Source organism: Malaclemys terrapin, chromosome 2 (assembly GCF_027887155.1).
Source record: "Malaclemys terrapin pileata isolate rMalTer1 chromosome 2, rMalTer1.hap1, whole genome shotgun sequence".
In the NCBI taxonomy this organism is placed as follows: domain Eukaryota; kingdom Metazoa; phylum Chordata; order Testudines; family Emydidae; genus Malaclemys; species Malaclemys terrapin.
The window spans coordinates 58283233-58302682 of NC_071506.1; the positions used below are offsets into that span (position 1 = coordinate 58283233).

General features: G+C 42.3%; 1 protein-coding gene across 3 annotated transcripts in view; it reads left to right on the forward strand.

Annotated features, from left to right (window-relative positions):
- NCOA2 (nuclear receptor coactivator 2) overlaps positions 1-19450 on the forward strand; it is a 262494-nt gene that overhangs the window by 155056 nt on the left and 87988 nt on the right. For all 3 annotated transcript variants that reach the window (XM_054017501.1, XM_054017500.1, XM_054017499.1), the window contains one exon: positions 1916-2088. In XM_054017501.1, the coding sequence (XP_053873476.1) occupies positions 1916-2088 (173 nt within the window). The remainder of the gene's footprint in view (positions 1-1915; positions 2089-19450) is intronic.

Genomic DNA, 19450 nt, shown 5'->3' on the forward strand with positions numbered 1-19450 from the left:
CTCATGGCTGGATCCTCCTCCTTCTACCCCGTTTCACTGAGACAAGGTGATGTTGAGACCTCATCCTAAAGTTATTCCAAGAGTTGTTTCAGATTTCTTTTTAAACCAGTTAATTAATCTTCCAGTGTTCTTTCCAAAACCCCAGTCTTTCCTAGCGAAACGTAGATGTTTGTTTGTAGGACAAAATCCTTTAGACTTTCCCTCAGTCTTTTTTGTTGTTTGAAATAGTGCTGCTAAAGGGCAAGTCATCTTCTCTCAGAGAATTTCTAAATGGATTACCCAGTTTACTTCAATCTGCTACCACATGTCCGGCATAGCCCTGCCACCAATCATTAAGGCACATTCAACTAAAGCTCAAGCTACCTCTCATGCATGTTTCAGAAATATTTCCATATTTGAGATCTGCAAGGCAGCTACTTGGAGTAGTCCCCTCTAAGTTAAGCACTGCACCTTTGACTTGGCTGAAAGATCAGATATCAGCTTTGGGAAGGCAGCGTTACAATCATTTAGTTAGTGGCAGCTAGGAGGTCCCACCTTTCCGGTGTGGGGTACTTCCAGTCACCTACAGTGGCATCCACATGGACAAATATATGAAAAGGAGAGAACAGTTACGTACCTTGCAGTAACTGTGTTCTTCAAGATGTCTGTGAGGATCCCATGACCCACCCTTTATCTCTGCTATTTCAGAGACTCATTTGCTGAGATTCTGTATTGGTGAAGGAACTGGGGGACTGTTGTGGCCGCTGTGCCCTTTATATCCATTGGCTGAGGAGCCTGGGGGCATGCAGGGCATAGGTGCAGCCAGGGCTGATGAGAGGAGCGGAAAGGCAGAGATAATTTTATTGGGGCCCTGAGCTCAGAGAATCCCCCAAAACATTTGTGGAAGTAAAGTGAAATGGGGACAGGGGGCCCAAATTTTCCTCAATGGGCTTGGGTGCAGCTCCCACAGACGCTGCTGTTCAAAGATGCCAATCTCATGCATGCACATCTAGAGTGGGATCCACATGGACAAAAGAACCACAGTTACTGCAAGATAATCAATCTTTTTATATTTTTTCTTATAAGTAATAAATAAAGTCCACACACTTTTCACACTCGTTAGGCAATGGCCAACTAAATTCTCATTCCAGCAGGGAGTCACTACACAACTACTCCATTCAGACAAATCTAAGCTGTTAACCCTTGTTATAAATCGAATATATTTTTTGAGACCCTGCTCATGCAAAGGAGGTACAGTTCATGTTGCCATCTGAATAAAGCCTGGGTAGCTTGAGTAAATAGCTTTCTCTGGCACTCAGTATGAAGGGTAATTCTTCAATCATCTCAAACTACAGTGTAGGATTTGCCCGTTTGTCTTTTATGAAATTTTAGAGACTTCTAACATAAAATAATAATAAAAAATTACCTCAATTACTTTATTAAAACTGAAAGAATTTAAAAACCCTAACTTAGTATTCAGCATTTATGCTAGTGGTTAATCTTTGCATTTCACATGGGTTGGACAATAGAAATAGGTTGGTTGGTTTAACTTTTGTTTTTGGGCAGTTTCACTTTCTCAAGTACTAACAAAATGCTGTTTTGCTTGAATTCTTAACATGGCAGGAAAGTGCATTTGTATTTTGCTTAAACTTTTTTTGTATATATATTTTTTTTAAATTTTGAACCCCATCTCCAAAAGCTGACTGCTGGGGAACAAACAAGTGGATGGTGTCCTTTTTAAAATGTTCACTTTTGAGCTAATTAATTTGTTCTAACATAGACGATGCTACTCAAGAAACAGTAGGTCGATGAGGTTTTTTTTGTTTTATTTCTTTGATGTTGTTCAATATTCTTCAAAATCCTAATCTCTATTTTGAACTGTCAGAAGGTGAATAAACTGTTGTTAAAAATAACACATTTTAAACTCCTCTTTCAGCCCTAAAAGAAGCACTGAGAAACGTAATCGTGAGCAGGAGAATAAATACATAGAAGAACTTGCAGAGCTGATTTTTGCGAATTTTAATGATATTGACAACTTTAACTTTAAACCTGACAAATGTGCAATCTTGAAAGAAACTGTGAAGCAAATTCGTCAGATAAAAGAGCAAGGTAAGAAGCCTAGTTAATTGAATATTTTAATTGCTTTGTTTATTTTGGGGTTTTTGGCAAGCCTGGTATTCACTTCAAATTCTCTTCAATTTATCTGTGGTTATTTAAATCCCTAGTGAAGTAGGTAGTGATCTAATTTGGGTAAAAGGTGTTAAATATCATTTTCAGTGGTGTCTAAAATAGGCTTCATATAAAATTTAGCCGCTGCCTGGAGGGTGGTGAGAGTGAGTCAGCCTGATGTGTGTATTCATCTTCTAATGGAACTAAATTGAGTGGTATTTGTTTGTCATCGAGTTTAAAGTTGTAGTACAGGTGAAAGAGTTGTAATACACAAAAGATAAGCTAGTTTAGCATAAGGAATAATCCAAAAGTGTGGAGTATGAAAGTTTTCTTCATTCCAGTTCTTGATCTCCTTTGCACGCATGAATAGATGTTGTGGACTAAACTATCCCTGTCCCCTAACATCATATCCTGAACTACAATAGATTTAAAAGTACCCTAATCTCTAGTCAGAATTCCATTGTAAATGTTAGACCAGAGAACATGACAGTTTTCTTCCGGGTTTTGTCTAGGAGATCAGCTGTTTCTTTTCTTTTGTAATTTTTTCCTATTAAAGAAAAAACTTTAAGAAACAATGGCTTTAAGTGTTTTTTGTGATGCCAGTCAATCTATGTTGGACAGGCTTGAACAGCACCTTGAATGGATGGAACCAATTTGTACTCCTGAAGTATGTGCATATTGGTTTCTTTTGGGGCTAAGAGGAAATTCTCTCTTTATAATCTGTTTTTGGAGACATTCTTTTATCTATATCTTTCACATTATCAATAGTATGTGATTCACCACTTTAACTTTCTTAGGGAAAGTAATGCTCCCTATTCCATATCAAGTGTGTGTGCAGGTAGAGAACTATGCAGCTGTAAATTCTAGGATGCTTAATTGAGGGAGACTCTGCAATAGAATCACCCTTGTAATAGATAGCTAGTTTGATCCAACTGGAGATTGGATTAATGGAGACATGAAAATATGATGTTGATGTCTGTTCTAGAAACCAGATGTCTTAATTAAGAAGTAAGATATTCCAGGATATGTGTTGTATTTGATTTTCACCACAATTTGGGTGTGATCACATCTGTACTGCATAGCAGCAATTTTCTGGCAGCAGGAAACATTTTGTCCCAGTCGGTTTTAAGATATTTCTGTTGATGCCACCAGAAAAGTGTTACTGTGTAAGAGCAAAGAAACAGCCTATTAGTGTTGCTAACTGTTGTGATTCTATTATGAGCCTTGTAATATTGTGTAATTTTCTTATAATCCTGGCTCCTGAACCCATCTGAATATGTAAAAATCTCAGCTTTCATTTAAAAAAAAATCCTCATGGTTGTGGAGGAAATCTTGAAAATGTCCCCTGAGTGCACCCTAATGGCTCAGAAACCAGAGAATAAATAAAAATTAGCCCCAAATTTAAATCTCCTGGATTTAAGCCAATCTTATAATTTTGAGTGGTGTGATTTACGATTTTTTTAATGTGAGGGATTGGTAATATTACAGATGGGTATCTGGGATTGAAAAGACATTGAGAAAGCAAGTTTCCCACTATCATATGCCAAATTTAATTCCTTGTTTCTCTCCATTCCTCCCATCACAGAAGTAGCCACTCACAGTGTCACCAGAGTCTTTCACTTGCTGTTTGGTTTAAAAAGTTGAATCAGAAATACTGGAAAACTTTTGTTCAATTCATTTTTTCTCCCACATATCGCAAATCAGGCAGTGATTGGGGGAAAGGTGTCTGGATTGTGCATAGTACAGGTGAAAGGTAATGGTCTTCAGAAAAGCAAGGGAGCCTAAAGAGAAAAAAATTAAAAATTACATATTATAGAAATTAAACAAAGAATGCTAGAGGAGGAACAACTGTTACTGACAAAAAGCAGTGTGAATCAACTGTGCCTCTGTCCACTCCCTTTCTATGTAAAGTATCTGAATGGCAGATTGTGTGTCCATTGACAATGATGTGGTTATATTTGCTTTGTCAATAGCTATTTTTTAATGAAATTATAATCAAATGGATATTATTTTTAATATGGTTTGATAAACAATGCAGCTTTGCCATCAGTTGTCTTGAATATTACCCTACCTATTGGTCAGTCAGAATACAGTAATCTTAAATGTTATCTTTTAATGACAAAGAGAAAGCATTTTATTTCGTGTTTGAGTAACAATTTATCACAATGACTTCTCAGAGCTGATTGGCACCTACATTTGATAAGTGGGTTCTGTGTGGGAACATGATTTTGCTCTCAGTTCATTCCTATGGCTAATAGCTGTGGCTGGGATAGTTCCTCTCAATTTTTTTTTTCTGGTGGAGCTACCACACCCTACATCAGATGGATGTGCCACCTTTTCCACTTTTTGCTCTCTCTAGTGCTTTTCTGACTCTCTCCCGCTCTCTTTTATTTTTTTTAACAGTTTAAAATTTTGGTTTTAGTTCTTATTTTGCTCTTGCTTGGTGTCTCACTCTCCCTTTTCCCACTCAACACAAGATAACATGCTTCTTGAAGTGAGGGAGTCCAGTGGTAGCTCTATGAAGGTACTTGAATCTGCTCTTACAGCTTGTCTTGATGCTATGGGAGAAAAGGTGAGACGCTTTGGCCTGTGGGCTACTATGATAGCCTGCATCCTCTGCCATGAACATCCTTAGCTAGATTAACAGATCAGTGGATTTATCTATTTAAGGTAATTTTGCATCTAATTTCCTGATTTTCATATGCAGATATGCACTACTTAGTCAACATGGGATAACAGTAGAACAAAGCACCTACAGAAGCCCACTATGTACTTAGTTTTCCGAGCTCAAAGGCTTAATGTATAAATAATTGAGAAAACATTTCTGAGGCGGGCTAGAATATTATGAATAATAATTACTGCAACAAGTGGTAATAGTTTGCAGCCCTGGGGGAATGAAAGATATGCATTAAATCAGTTATCCTAGATGAACTTGATTTGTTCCATGTGAGTCTTCACCTGAGAACAATTAGACTGTGTCTGTTTGCCATTTGAGCCTTTACCTAAAACTCATAGTTGTTATAGAGCAGACTTTAATCCTTTCTCAGGGGTATTGCAAAACACTGAAATCTTCAATGTGCTAATTAACAAAGTCTCAGGATCTAGAAATAGTGATTAAAGGACTTACTGAACATTCCTTTAAGTCAGATGATACTACAGCACTGATTTGAAGATTTCTGGATGGAAGCAAATTTATCTTGGTTTGTACCTCAGTGGAAATGGCTTAATTTTTACTTTTTATCATTTTAAGACAGGCTGGAATGCAGCAATTGATTTACAAGGGACATTCTGTTACCAAACATAAGTTACATAAATTAAACATAAAAGTCAGTCTCACAATACAGTACAAATATATCTATGCCTAATGTCACAGAAAGCAGGGACCTAATCAGGGCAACATACTTAAGAGCTAATTATGATTTTAATTTTGCTTTAAATGCCTCATTTTTTGGCAAGTACTTCATCATGTCAGACTGGGAATTCTGAGCTTTGGTTGCATTCATTATATAAATATAATAAGTTTTAAATATCTCCAAGTCTTACTAATTGATTCTGTACTTCTAAGGCCTGGTCTACATAGAGTTCTTGTACTGATTCAGCTAGTTTGGTTACTGGTGTGATTTTACAATGATAGATTTAAAATGGTACACTTCCTAGGGTGGAAGCAGTTATGCTGGTATATAAAGGTGTTTATACCAGTATAGCTTATTCCTCTGGAACTATACCAGTATGAGCTCCTTTATACAAGTATAACTGCACTCACATTAGGGAGCTGTACTGCTTTAACTGCATCTGCTTCAAAACTGGTATAGTTAAAGCGGTGCAAAACCTGTAGATAGACAAGCCGTAGACCGAGATTAAAAAGATGCTGTTTCCTTATAGTCAGGCATTTTTTATATTGTTACACTCCTGAACCCCCATAAACATGAACTTAAGTAGAGGCCCTAAAGAGACAGTTGACAAATGTAAAAATGACACATTTATACTCAACAGATCTGTTCCTGGTGTGTATTCAGAGTTGGATTTAATTACTTTAATTAAATTTTTACTACTTTTTATTCTGCAGAGCCAATAAAGCTGAGAGACAGAATTGGATTCTGTTCCTCCTTGTGCATCATAAACAGAATTGCTTATTAAGTTCCAATTACAAGGCAGTCATTTACACCATGCGACTACACTGAAGAGCAGTGGGTCGTGCAGCTGTCTCTGAGGGCAAAATTTGATCAGTGGAATCTCTCTTACAGATGAAGAAGCACAAGAAAGAAAAAATGTAGCTTGATTTTCAGTTCCCAGGTTGAGTTTGTAGGGTGGGCAGTCAGAAAAAAGATACAATTTATCTTTTATCCTGGCACATTTGATATGTAAATTACTGAGAGACAGTAAATATGGACTGGCAAACAACATTTTTGTAGTCACATCTTAAAGAAGAACTATTTTAAACCCTTTTAAAATGCAATATTGCACAGATTCGTTTTATTATAGTTTTCATGACTATAAGTGAACATGTCTGTGTAACTTCATTGGATCAGTCAAAAGATTTTGTAGGCTGTAGTCACTGCATGTAATTCTAGCCTGGAAACTAGTGTTGATAATGGTGGAGTATTTTTAGTTCTTTGGAGGAAAAAAGGGGCGCTTCTGCAAGAAAACTTATTTTCCCTGTGAGGTCTCTGATTGATTGTATTATTTTACAATGATTGGACAGAAGACTGGGGATATCCAGCTAGGTTGAGAGATTGCATGGTGTGATTTCAGCAGGAAGATCAAGTAAAATAATCCCAAATGCAAATGTGTGTACGGTATCTCCTTGATTGTATATTTTTTATAAAGATAGGAGAACAAAATTCCCAGTCTATTGTACATGTATGATGTGAAAGGGTTATTGTAGATCAGCATATTGTGTTTAAATGTTAGCATTACTTTGGTATGTTGATAGAAATGTCAAAACACATTGTCTGTCATTTAGAACCTAAATTAGGAGAATCTAAGGGCTAGTCTACACTGGCAACGCTAAATGCGGCAGCGCTTTAACGTGGCTTGTGTGGGACCGGCACAGTGCTGGGAGAGAGCTCTCCCAGTGCTCTAAAAAACCCACCTCCATGAGGGGCGTAGTTCCCAGTGCTGGCAGCGCGGCTCCCAGCACTGGTGCACTGTCTATACTGGCGCTTTATAGCGCTGAAACTTGCTGCACTCAGGGGTGTGTTTTTTCACACCCACTGAGCAAGAAAGTTGCCATGCTGTAAATTGCCAGTGTAGACAGGCCCTAACAAAGTATTTGCTCACACAGGTACCAGAATAGGGCTTACAGCAGTAATTGCACAAGTAAACTAGGTGCACATTTGCCTATTTTAATTTGAAAATCAAGCCTTTGCTGGGGGAAGGAACTTTTGAGGACAGATACCACTGCATATGCAGAGCAACCACGACTACTACTTTACTGGATTGTACTTAAGAAAGATATTGAGTAAAATAGTACCTAAGCCTATGTCTACACAGCAAGAAGCAGCCTGCAGCAGCAAGTCTCAGAGTCTGGGTCAACAGACTTGGGCTTACACTATGGGGCTAAAAATAGCTGTGTAGATGTTGTAGCTCCAGCTGAAGCTCAAGCCCAGAAGTCTAGGGTTGGGTGTGAGCTTCAGAGTCCAAGATCCATCCTGAGTCATAAAATCTGCACAGCTATTTTAGCAGCGTAGCGTGAGCCCTGCCAGTCTGAGTCTGTGGACCCAGGCTCTGAGTCGCACTGCCATTCAGTGTGCAGACATACCCTCAGTGACTTAACAGTGTAAGTCCAATTTTTAAAAAATGACTTAGGCGCTTGAGACTTAGGAGCCTAAATTACTTAATGCTTTTGAAAATGTCACCTATTGTCTAAAGACAACATATCCTGGTAGAGGCTCAAAGGGGGAAGAGGAAGTGAACTATCAATGACGGACGGCCTCTCCCCTCTGTCACTGGTTGTATAACATAGATCAAGGCCCAAATGGGATCTTCTGATACCCAAGCCTTAACAGGCATGTAGTAAGATCTTCACTAAGAAATCCACAGACCCTTGCTCTGAGAGTCTATGCATTCCCATCAGTACAGTAAAGTAGTTTTATGCTTAATCTTAAACCCTTCCTTCCCACCACTGCAGGGTCATGAGACCCACTTCACCCACCATTGATTGTAACCCTAACTGGATGATTAATTTGTGAAGATATATCATCAGAAATGCTGCTTACCTCAACTGTAACTGGCATACCCCACTCCCAAGATTCAGTCCATGACTGAGCAGATTTCCAAGAAATGTATGCCATTAGGAAGAAACAACCAGTTTATATTGTAATGTTGTTGAGGGTCTATGTTTCACCCTTAGTAGACTACACAAAATTCCTGCACTCACAAAGGATATCCTTCCTGTCCTGGTCTGCATTCCCAGATCTTCAAGCACCTATCTAGGCCTGCTGTGGTAAAAGCTCAGAGTACATGAACATGACAGCAAGGAATACATTTTGATGCAGCTTAGTCTTGTTTTACACAAATTATGAGTTCAACATTCATATCTGTCATCAAATAGCTGCCTCCAAGATGAGAATGATGATACCAGGGAGCATGTTGCTGCTGGAGCTCACAACAGTGGGACATCCATTTGTCCTGTCTCATGTCCTGGTTTTCTGAATTCTGTCCCGTGCAAAACCAACCTGAAACTTCTGGATATTGCACTGCTGCCTGCATGTGAATCCAGTGAATAATGGCTGGGAACCAGAATCCAGACCGTTAGTTGAGATTGACAACAAGGGTCTTGCAAGCCAAGGAGAGACCAAAGAGAGGTGAAAGTGGGTACTGAATCCAGCCATGAATGGATCATCACTGGTTCCGAGTGAAAGGATGCATTGGAGGGAGCCAGGAGGAGAGGCAGGTGGGAAAGAGGCTGAGCTGGTTAGGCCAATCCTGTCTACCCATGCCTGTCTACAAGGAATAGGATGGGAAGGGTCTCAGGTCCTGACCCATATATGCAAATATCCTTCTGGGGACAGGCATGAATGGGTGTTATGTGAAGGGAGCAAATTCACTGGGTATAATGAGGCACTGTCATTGGGCTATCAAGGAAGATAGGACATCATGAAGCAAGCTCAGTTTATCTAACACTCTCCATGAGGGACTTTTGAAACAAGTTACATGATAACTTAATAAGTTATTTATGAAATGCTTCCCCCACCCCCAATCTCCCTCAACACATTTTCCATTCTTTAGCTCATTCTTTTCAGTGGACTTGAAACAGTAACACCTAGGAAAAGTAATTTTGTAGTCTATATTCTAGCCCAGTTGATATAGGCTGTCAGCCCTGCGGTATGTGTTTTCCCATAGAGGTTTTCAATGGTGGGACTTGCCTGTCCTGTTTTGATTTTCATATTCAGTAGGATGTTTGCAACAACACGCCTATACAGTGGAGGTCTGTAGTGCCTAGTGACTGTGACCACACTGTATGGCTTTGGTCTAGGTGGTCTAAGAGCTCCACAGGGTTATTGCTGATCTGGAGCCAGTTTAATGGCAGGTGACAGCATAGCCACCACCAATCTGTGACCAGGCAGTGTCCCTTCTTGTCCTCAAGTCCCGATCTTCAGAGCATGATGTGCAGTGACATTATCGCCGAGGCAGGCAATATGACCAAAAAGGGCCAGCCAGCAATGGGCCAATGATGACTTCAATCCTCTCGAGGTCAGTTCTCAATGATACATCCCTATTACTGATAAAATCAAACCATCTTATACCAGTAATCACCTCTGGCAACTCATATAAAATGTCTCCAGCCTCCTGATGTCTTGTTTAAGCAATGTCCATATTTCACATCCTTATAAGAAAATTGGAAGTACACGGATTTGATAAATCTGTACTTTTGTGTACAGTTTCACCTTTTTGCTCCAGATCCTACGCAGGTCTTTCATGGCTAAATTGGCTTTAAATGCACCTTTACATGTCAGCTTTGCCTCCCGACTTTCAGCTGTCGCCAGCTTCAGCTGCTTTATTACTAGTGAAAAATCCACTGAAGAACATTCGTGCTCAGCATGTTAAAAATGCAGTAATGAGCTGCATGGATATCAAGATGGTGATTATCAATCTAGCTGTTAATATCCACATTAGAACTGTCAGTTTTCATTTTCAAAAAAGGCTCACAAGTCAGACTCTGAATTGTGTGTGCCATCCTGTGAACAAAAAACAAAGAGAAGAAGTTGAGAAAAACAGGGTTGTAAGAGCCATTGGACCTGCACACAAAACACAAACACAAACCCCACCCTTTTTGTTAATTAAAAGACTGAATAAACACTTCTATATCCCTAATGAATTTTTTTGTGTGACTCGCACTTTGAATCAAGTGGATATTCCTATGCCTCCTTCAGCAACAGTACACAACCAGAATATGTTTCCTTTCTCCAGAATTGGAAGAACAACACACTCATAAAGCCATACTGAATCAGGACTTTGGCTGCTACTTTTTTTAAACTGCCAGGGTTTGTATTTAGGCCCCTATTCAACAAGGGTACTTAAGCTCGGGCCTAACATTAAGCATTTAAGTAGTGCCAATAAAGTCAATAGAACTGCTCATGTGCCTAAAGTTGCACATGTACATAAGTACCTTGCCAAATCAGGGCCTTAATATGCCGACAAAAAATATGCAAATGGTTCTATGGATGAATTTGATCTATAAATTTAAGTAAGTCACATCTGAGGTTTCAACACCTTTAAAACTGACAATTTTATCCATATTAATTTCTGGAGGGAGAAAATTGATTTTAAAAAAAAGACTTGTATGGCTGCTCCAATTATGCTCCTTATTTTCATGCTGATAGGGTTTTATTTAATCCTGAGTTATAAATGCCAAAGGAATTTGTTCTGTGAAGTAAAGCAGTTTATGTGTGAGTAAAATTTACAAAAGAACTATTAGTCTTGCTGTCTTCTCTACCTACGGTGGAGCATTGAAAAGGGCTTTGATCTTCTGTTGTGTATCACAAAGCTTTTTGGCTAAATATCCAGTTAGGTTGACTTTACTACTTCCTAGCCTCCGGAGAATTACTGATTCACTGAACAATTTAAGCTGCATTTAGATGATGCAAAATGTCAGTTTCTGTTCTGGCTCTGATGAAATGAAAGTTTTGTAGTCATTAGCATAGTCAGTAAGTGTGAAATTTGATAGGTCTCTACTAATGTTGCTGGAATTGCGTAATCTGGAGACTGGTGGCTTAGGCCTTGTCTACACATAAAAGTTGTACCGCTTTAACCATGTTAGTATATTTAAAGCGGTACAACCCACCCCCAGCATGGATGCATTTATTGATATAAAGGTGCTTATAATAGTATAGCTTATTCCTGTCTGAGAAGAGGTGTAAAAGCCTAGGACTGGTCTACACTTGAAAGTTTTGCTTTCACACCTTAACTGACATAGCTTCACCAGCCAAAGGTCCTAGTGTAGATGAAGTTATAATGGGGGTGAGGAGTGGGCCTTTTGCTGGCATAGCTTAATTTGCTCAGGGAATGAATATATGCTGTACCAGCAAACTCTCTAGTGTACACAAGACCCTAATATTTCAGGATGAATGTATCCTTCTTTCTGATCTGACTGGGACCTTTAACTTGTTCCCTAATCTGATGAGATATCTGAGATTTGTTCAGCTTTGGTGTTTGACAGAGAAACTAAGAACAAGATCATCTGAAGAACAGAGATCATCTAAAGAGGTTCACACTGTGTTGTAGTTACCTTTTCAATATTGTTGGTCACTTGTGCAGCATGTAAATTACTACGGTATAGATCAAGAGTAGCCACTACCAGAATGCTTCAGGAGCTTCTTATTAAGCTGAAGAGTTACAAAGCTGAGCAATGCTATACCTGAAACAATGTACTTGAAGTGGAAAACCTATCTTTTCAGTTATTTCAGCTTTATCACTATCAGATAACCACTGTGGTTTTAACAAATGAGTATACAGCTTTAGATCAGAAGTGGCCTTGCATTAAACTTGAAGAGAAGCTAAATTAACCCGTATTCTTGGAAGATGGTCTTTTTCAAGAAAGAACAGCGATTATTGGCGGGGCATAACAGGAAAACTAACTCATTTGTAACTGCATCCTGTTTTGCTTTGCTTTTTATCTTTCAGGACTAGTAGGGCATGAATGTAAAATATTTTAAAGATATAAATCTATTTTTTTTTCTAGTATTGTCTGTCTCTCTTATGGTGTTTGGGTGTAGAGGAAAGCAGTGTCAAAGAAGCTTAAACTCCAAATCCTGCTGTTCCAGTGCTGCCATACTTTTAGGGATGCTAAATGGGTTTGAGTTCATTATCATATTTAATGCTGTCTTTGGGATCTATCTAAGGCCTTGGCTACACTCGTGGATTCACAGAGCTGCCACGGCAGCGCTGTGAAGCATGAGTGTAGTCGCGCCGCCAGCGCTGCGAGAGCTCTCTCGCAGCGCTGCAAGTACTCCACCTCTCCGAGGGGAATAGCTTGCAGCGCTGCAGGCGCTGATTACACTGGCGCTTTACAGCGCTGCACTCGCTGCGCTCAGGGGGGGTGTTTTTTCACACCCCTGAGCGCAGCAAGTGCAGCGCTGTGAATTGCCAGTGTAGCCAAGGCCTAAGGCACCTATCACCTTGTTATGTAACTTCTGTGAATGATGCCATGTAAAGAACATCCATTGTTCTTTAATGTCTCCCAATGTTGAAAAGCAAATACACAAGTGCCTTGCATAGGTGAGATGGAGGTTTCTCTTCCTCCTATTTCTCTCTTCTTGTTAGCATGGCATATGTAATATTCACTTGCAGCCAAAGTTGGCTACTAGGAAATACAGTGAGTTGATGGGAGCTAGCTTTCTTCCTAGAGAAAGCATGTTGTCTTCCTGGTGTTTTCAATCAGGACACCAAGAATTCTGAAATTTTACAGCTTCTACTTGTTAATGTGTTGTGCCAAACCTAAAGCACAATCATAATGTACAGTTAGCCCTGGAAAAATATTTAATTAGTGTTTTAAATTTTGTAAACCAAATGTACAGTATAAAGAATAGAAACTTACTTTTTGCATTAGTAGCCTCTGTTACACTTGAAAAGTATGCAGAATAAAAGGCATTATCTTGTTGGTGCCAGGAATACCAGGGCAAATAGGTTAATACATTCCACATACAACTTTTGGGTAGTATCTTAAGCAAGTTTATAAATGAGTCTTGGCATTAATGTATAAGAATACAGGCTGCCATGGTGGGGCTGAGTTTATGGAATAGCAAATTAATTTCATGGTAGTGATGATGATTCAGTCAAAAAAAATCATCTGCTATAAGAAACCTATCATGTAACTTTTCTCAGCAGTACAATCTGAACAGTGGCTGTTCATTTCCCTAAAACATACCATATTGCCTTTACAAAAAATGAGGACAACATAGGTATTTATTAGGGAGGTACACTTTGCCTCACTGCTTTAGTTGCAATAAAAAAGAAATGGATATCTGATTTGTTTCAGCTTCTCTAGACGATTGATTGCTTAAGAATATTGACTTAAAGTTTATGAATAAGTTGTTACAAGCTATAAAAAATATCTCACAACACTACAGTCATATGAAAGTTTGTAGAGTAAGAGGGTGAAAATGTTAATGAAACAGTGTGTGTCAAAAATAACCACTTTCTAGAAAGTGAGCTGCTTCTGAGTACAGTAATTCAGTTTCCACTTCTGGATGTGCATCATGCCGCTATGTCAAATCATTTAACTATTTCTTCCTTGTTCGAAGGCTTTTTCACGAAACCATAGTGGAATAATTGCTTTAAAAGGTGTGTCTGATGTAAAATGCATGCATTCTGAGAAAAGTGGAAAGTGATATAAAAACTGTTGCTGAAGCTATGACTGTTCAGGATGCTACACTTGCTATGTTGAGGCCTTGTCTACGTGGGGACACTAAGGGTATTTCTACACTACGAAATTAGGTTGAATTTATAGAAGCCGGTTTTATAGAAATCTGTTGTATATTGCCGATTGAGTGTGTCCCCACATAAAATGCTCTAAGTGCATTAAGTCGGCGGACCACGTCCACAGTACCGAGGCTAGCATCTACTTCCAGAGCGCTGCACTGTGGGTAGCTATCCCAGAGTTCCCACAGTCTCCACTGCCCATTGGAATTCTGGGTTGAGATCCCAATGCCTGAATGATGCAAAACAGTGTCGCGCGGGGTTCTGGGTACATGTCGTCAGGCACCTCCCCCTCCATCAGAGCAATGGCAGGCAATCGATTTGCGCCTTTTTACCTGGGTTACCTGTGCAGACAACATACCACGCCAAGCATGGAGCCTGCTCAGCTCAGCTCACCGTCACCATATGTCCTCTGGGTGCCGGCAGATGTGGTACTGCATTGCTACACAGCAGCAGCTAATTGCCTTTTGGCAGTAGACGGTGCAGTATGACTGGTAGCCTTCATCAGCGATCTGGGTGCTGGCAGACATGGGGCTGGCAGACGTGGGGCTGCATTGCACACAGCAGCAGCCCCTTGCCTTTTGGTAAAAGATGGTATATTACGACTGATATCCGTCGTCATCGTACTGCAGTGGCTGTCAATCATGGGCACCTGGGCAGTCTCGACGATGATGGCTATCAGTCGTAGTATGCTATTTTCTGCCAAGCACCCAGTATTTTCTGCCAAGCACCCAGAAGATGCCGAGGGCTATCAGTCATGCTGCACCGTCATCTGCCAGCTTAAGATGTAAAAAATAGATTTGTTCTGTATTCATTTGCTTCCCCCTCCCTCCGTGAAATCAACGGCCTGCTAAACCCAGGGTTTTGAGTTCAATCTTTGGGGGGGAGCATTCTGTGTGACAGTTGTTTGTGTTTCTCCCTGATGCACAGCCACCTTTGTTGATTTTAATTCCCTGTACCTGTACGCCATGTCGTCACTCGCCCCTCCCTCCCTCCGTCATATACTAGTTTCGCGCCTTTTTTCAGACCAGACGCCATAGCACTGGGATCATGGAACCCGCTCAGATCACTGCGGCAATTATGAGCACTATGAACACCACGCGCATTGTCCTGGAGTATATGCAGAGCCAGAACATGCCAAAGCAAAACCAGGACCAGCCGAGGAGGCGATTGCAGCGCAGTGACGAGAGTGATGAGGAAATTGACAAGGACATAGACCTCTCACAAGGCACAGGCCCCAGCAATGCGCAAATCATGGTGTTACTGGGGCAGGTTCATGCCGTGGAACGCCGATTCTGGGCCCGGGAAACAAGCACAAACTGGTGGGACCGCATTGTGCTGCAGGTGTGGGACGATTCCCAGTGGCTGCGAAACTTTCGCATGCGTAAGGGCACTTTCATGGAACTTTGTGACTTGCTTTCCCTTGACCTGAAGCACCAGAATACCAGGATGAGAGCAGCCCTCATAGTTGAGAAGCGAGTGGCGATAGCCCTGTGGAAGCTTGCAATGCCAGACAGCTACCGGTCAGTCGGGAATCAATTTGGAGTGGGCAAATCTATTGTGGGGGCTGCTGTGATCCAAGTTGCCAGGGCAATCAAAGACCTGGTGATATCAAGGGTAGTGACTCTGGGAAACGTGCAGGCCATAGTGGATGGCTTTGCTGCAATGGGATTCCCAAACTGTGGTGGGGCGATAGACGGAACCCATATCCCTATCTTGGCACTGGAGCACCAAGCCACCGAGTACGTAAACCGCAAGGGGTACTTTTCAATGCTGCTGCAAGCCCTGGTGGATCACAAGGGACGTTTCACCAACATCAACGTGGGATGGCCGGGAAAGGTACATGATGCTCGCGTCTTCAGGCACTCTGGTCTGTTTCGAAAGCTGGAGGAAGGGACTTTCTTCCCGGACCAGAAAATAACCGTTGGGGATGTTGAAATGCCTATAGTTATCCTTGGGGACCCAGCCTACCCCTTAATGCCATGGCTCATGAAGCGGTACACAGGCAGGCTGGACAGTAGTCAGGACCTGTTTAACTACAGGCTGAGCAAGTGCCGAATGGTGGTGGAATGTGCATTTGGATGTTTAAAAGCGCGCTGGCGCAGCTTACTGACTCGCTCAGACCTCAGCGAAAAGAATATCCCCATTGTTATTGCTGCTTGCTGTGCGCTCCACAATATCTGTGAGAGTAAGGGGGAGACATTTCTGGCGGGGTGGGAGGTTGAGGCACATCGCCTGGCCGCTGATTACGCGCAGCCAGACACCAGGGCGGTTAGAGCACAGCAGGGCGCGGTGCGCATCAGAGAAGCTTTGAAAATGAGTTTTGTGACTGGCCAGGCTACGGTGTGAAACTTCTGTTTGTTTCTCCTTGATGAACCCTCCGCCCCACCCGGTTCACTCTACTTCCCTGTAAACCAACCACCCCACCCTCCCCTTCCCCTTGAAGCACCACTTGCAGAGGCAATAAAGTCATTGTTACTTCACATTCATGCATTTTTTATTAATTCATCACACAACTAGGGGGATAATTGCCAAGGTAGCCCGGGATGGGTGGGGGAGGAGGGAAGGAAAAGGACACACTGCAGTTTAAAACTTTAACTCTTATTGAAGGCCAGCCTTCTGATGCTCGGGCACTCATCTGGGGTGGAGTGGCTGGGTGGCCAGAAGCCCCCCCACCGTGTTCTTGGGCGTCTGGGTGAGGAGGCTATGGAACTTGGGGAGGAGGGCTGTTGATTACACAGGGGCTGTAGCGGCGGTCTCTGCTCCTGCTGCCTTTCCTGCAGCTCAACCATATGCTGGAGCATATCAGTTTGATGCTCCAGCAGCCGGCGCATCGACTCTTGCCTTCTGTCTGCAAGCTGATGCCACCTATCATCTTCAGCCCGCCACTTGCTCTGTTCATCCCGCGATTCAGCCCGCCACCTCTCCTCTCGTTCATATTGTGCTTTTCTGTAGTCTGACATTGACTGCCTCCACGCATTCTGCTGTGCTCTTTCAGCGTGGGAAGACATCTGGAACTCCGTGAACATGTCATCCCGAGTCCGCCATTTTCTCCTTCTAATCTTCACTAGCCTCTGTGAAGGAGAAACATTTGCAGCTGGTGGAGGAGAAGGGAGAGGTGGTTAAAAAACGACACATTTTAGAGAACAATGGGTACACTCTTTCACGTTAAATTTTGCAATTCACATTACACAGCACATGTGCTTTCATTACAAGGGCACATTTTTCCTCTTATATTGAGGGCCTGCCGGTTTGGTGTGAGAAATCACTCACACAGTGCCAGGCATCAGATTTCGGCTTGCAGGTAGCCATGGTAAGCCACAGTCTTTTGGCTTTTTTAACCTTCTTAACATGTGGGAATGGTTTCAAACAGTAGCGCCCTCATTTTCCATACCAAGCACCCATTGGGTTGGCCATTTAAAATGGGTTTGCAATGTAAAAGGAGGGGCTGCGGTTTCCAGGTTAATATGCAGCACAAACCCAACTAACCCCCCTCCCACACACACACCCAATTATCAGGGATGATCACTTCACCCCTCCCCCCCCGCCGCGTGGCTAACAGCGGGGAACATCTCTGTTCAGCAGAGCAGGAAGGGGCACCTCTGAATGTCCCCTTAATAAAATCGCCCCATTTCAACCAGGTGACCGCGAATGATATCACTCTCCTGAGGATAACAAAGAGCGATAAGGAATGGATGTTGTCTGTATGCCAGCAAACACCGGGACCATACGCTGCCATGCTTTGTTATGCAATGATTCCAGACTACATGCTACTGGCCTGGTGTGGTAAAGTGTCCTACCATGGCGGACGGGATAAGGCAGCCCTCCCCAGAAACCTCTTGCAAAGGCTTTGGGAGTACATGAAGGAGAGCTTTCTGGAGATGTCCCTGGAGGATTTCCGCTCCATCCCCATACACGTTAACAGACTTTTCCAGTAGATGTACTGGCCGCGATTGCCAGGACAAATTAATCATTAAACACGCTTGCTTTTAAACCATGTGTAATATTTACAAAGGTACACTCACCAGAGGTCCCCTGTGTGCCCTCAGGGTCTGGGAACACGCTTTGGGTGAGTTCGGGGGTTACTGGCTCCAGGTCCAGGGTGATAAACATATCCTGGCTGTTGGGGAAACCAGTTTCTCCGCTTCCTTGCTGCTGTGAGCTATCTACATTATCTTCATCTTCCTCATACCCCGAACCCTCTTCCCTGTGTGTTTCTCCAGTGACGGAGTCATAGCACACGGTTGGGTAGTGGTGGCTGCACCCCCTAGCATGGCATGCAGCTCCGCGTAGAAGCGGCATGTTTGCGGCTCTTCCCAGGACCTTCCGTTTGCCTCTCTGGCCTTGTGGTAGGCTTGCCTTAGCTCCTTAATTTTCACGCAGCACTGCTGTGTGTCCCTGTTATGGCCTCTGTCCTTCATGGCCTTGGAGACCTTTTCTAATATTTTGCCATTTCGTTTACTGCTACGAAGTTCAGCTAGCACTGATTCATCTCCCCATATGGCGAGCAGATCCCGTACCTCCCGTTCTGTCCATGCTGGAGCTCTTTTGCGATCCTGGGACTCCATCATGGTTACCTGTGCTGATGAGCTCTGCGTGGTCACCTGTGCTCTCCACACTGGGCAAACAGGAAATGAAATTCAAACATTCGCGGGTCTTTTCCTGTCTACCTGGTCAGTGCATCTGAGTTGGGAGTGCTGTCCAGAGCGGTCACAATGAAGCACTGTGGGATAGCTCCCGGAGGCCAATAACGTCAAATTCCGTCCACACTACCCCAATTCCGACTCGCTAAGGCTGATTTTATCGCTAATCCCCTCGTCGGAGGTGGAGTAAAGAAACCGGTTTAAAGGGCCCTTTAAGTCGAAAGAAAGGGCTTCTTCGTGTGAACGTGTTCAGGCTTAATTCGATTTAACGCTGCTAAAGTCGACCGAAACTCGTAGTGTAGACCAGGCCTAAGGAAATTTAAGGCAAATCAACTAAAGATGTGGATGTTGTCATTCAGGAGTTAAACAGACTCAGTTCCCTGTAACTTAGGATTTACCTACACAAAGGGCAAGTCTACACTACTGTGCTACATTGGCACAGCTGCACTGGTGCAGCTGCACTGCTGTAGCGCATCTGCTGAAGACGTGGTATGCTGACGGGAGAGCACTATCCTGTCGGCATAATTACTCCACTTCAATGAGAGGCAGAAACTATGTTGGTGGGAGAGCATTTCCTGCCGACATAACATGGTGTGGACACTGCTTTAAGTCGATGTAAGTTATGTCGCTTGGGGGGGAAGGGAGGGGTGTGGTTTTTTCACACCTTGAGCGACATAATTTACATCGACTTAAGCGGTAGCGTAGACAAGCCCAAAGACTCAGGCTATGTCTACACTAAA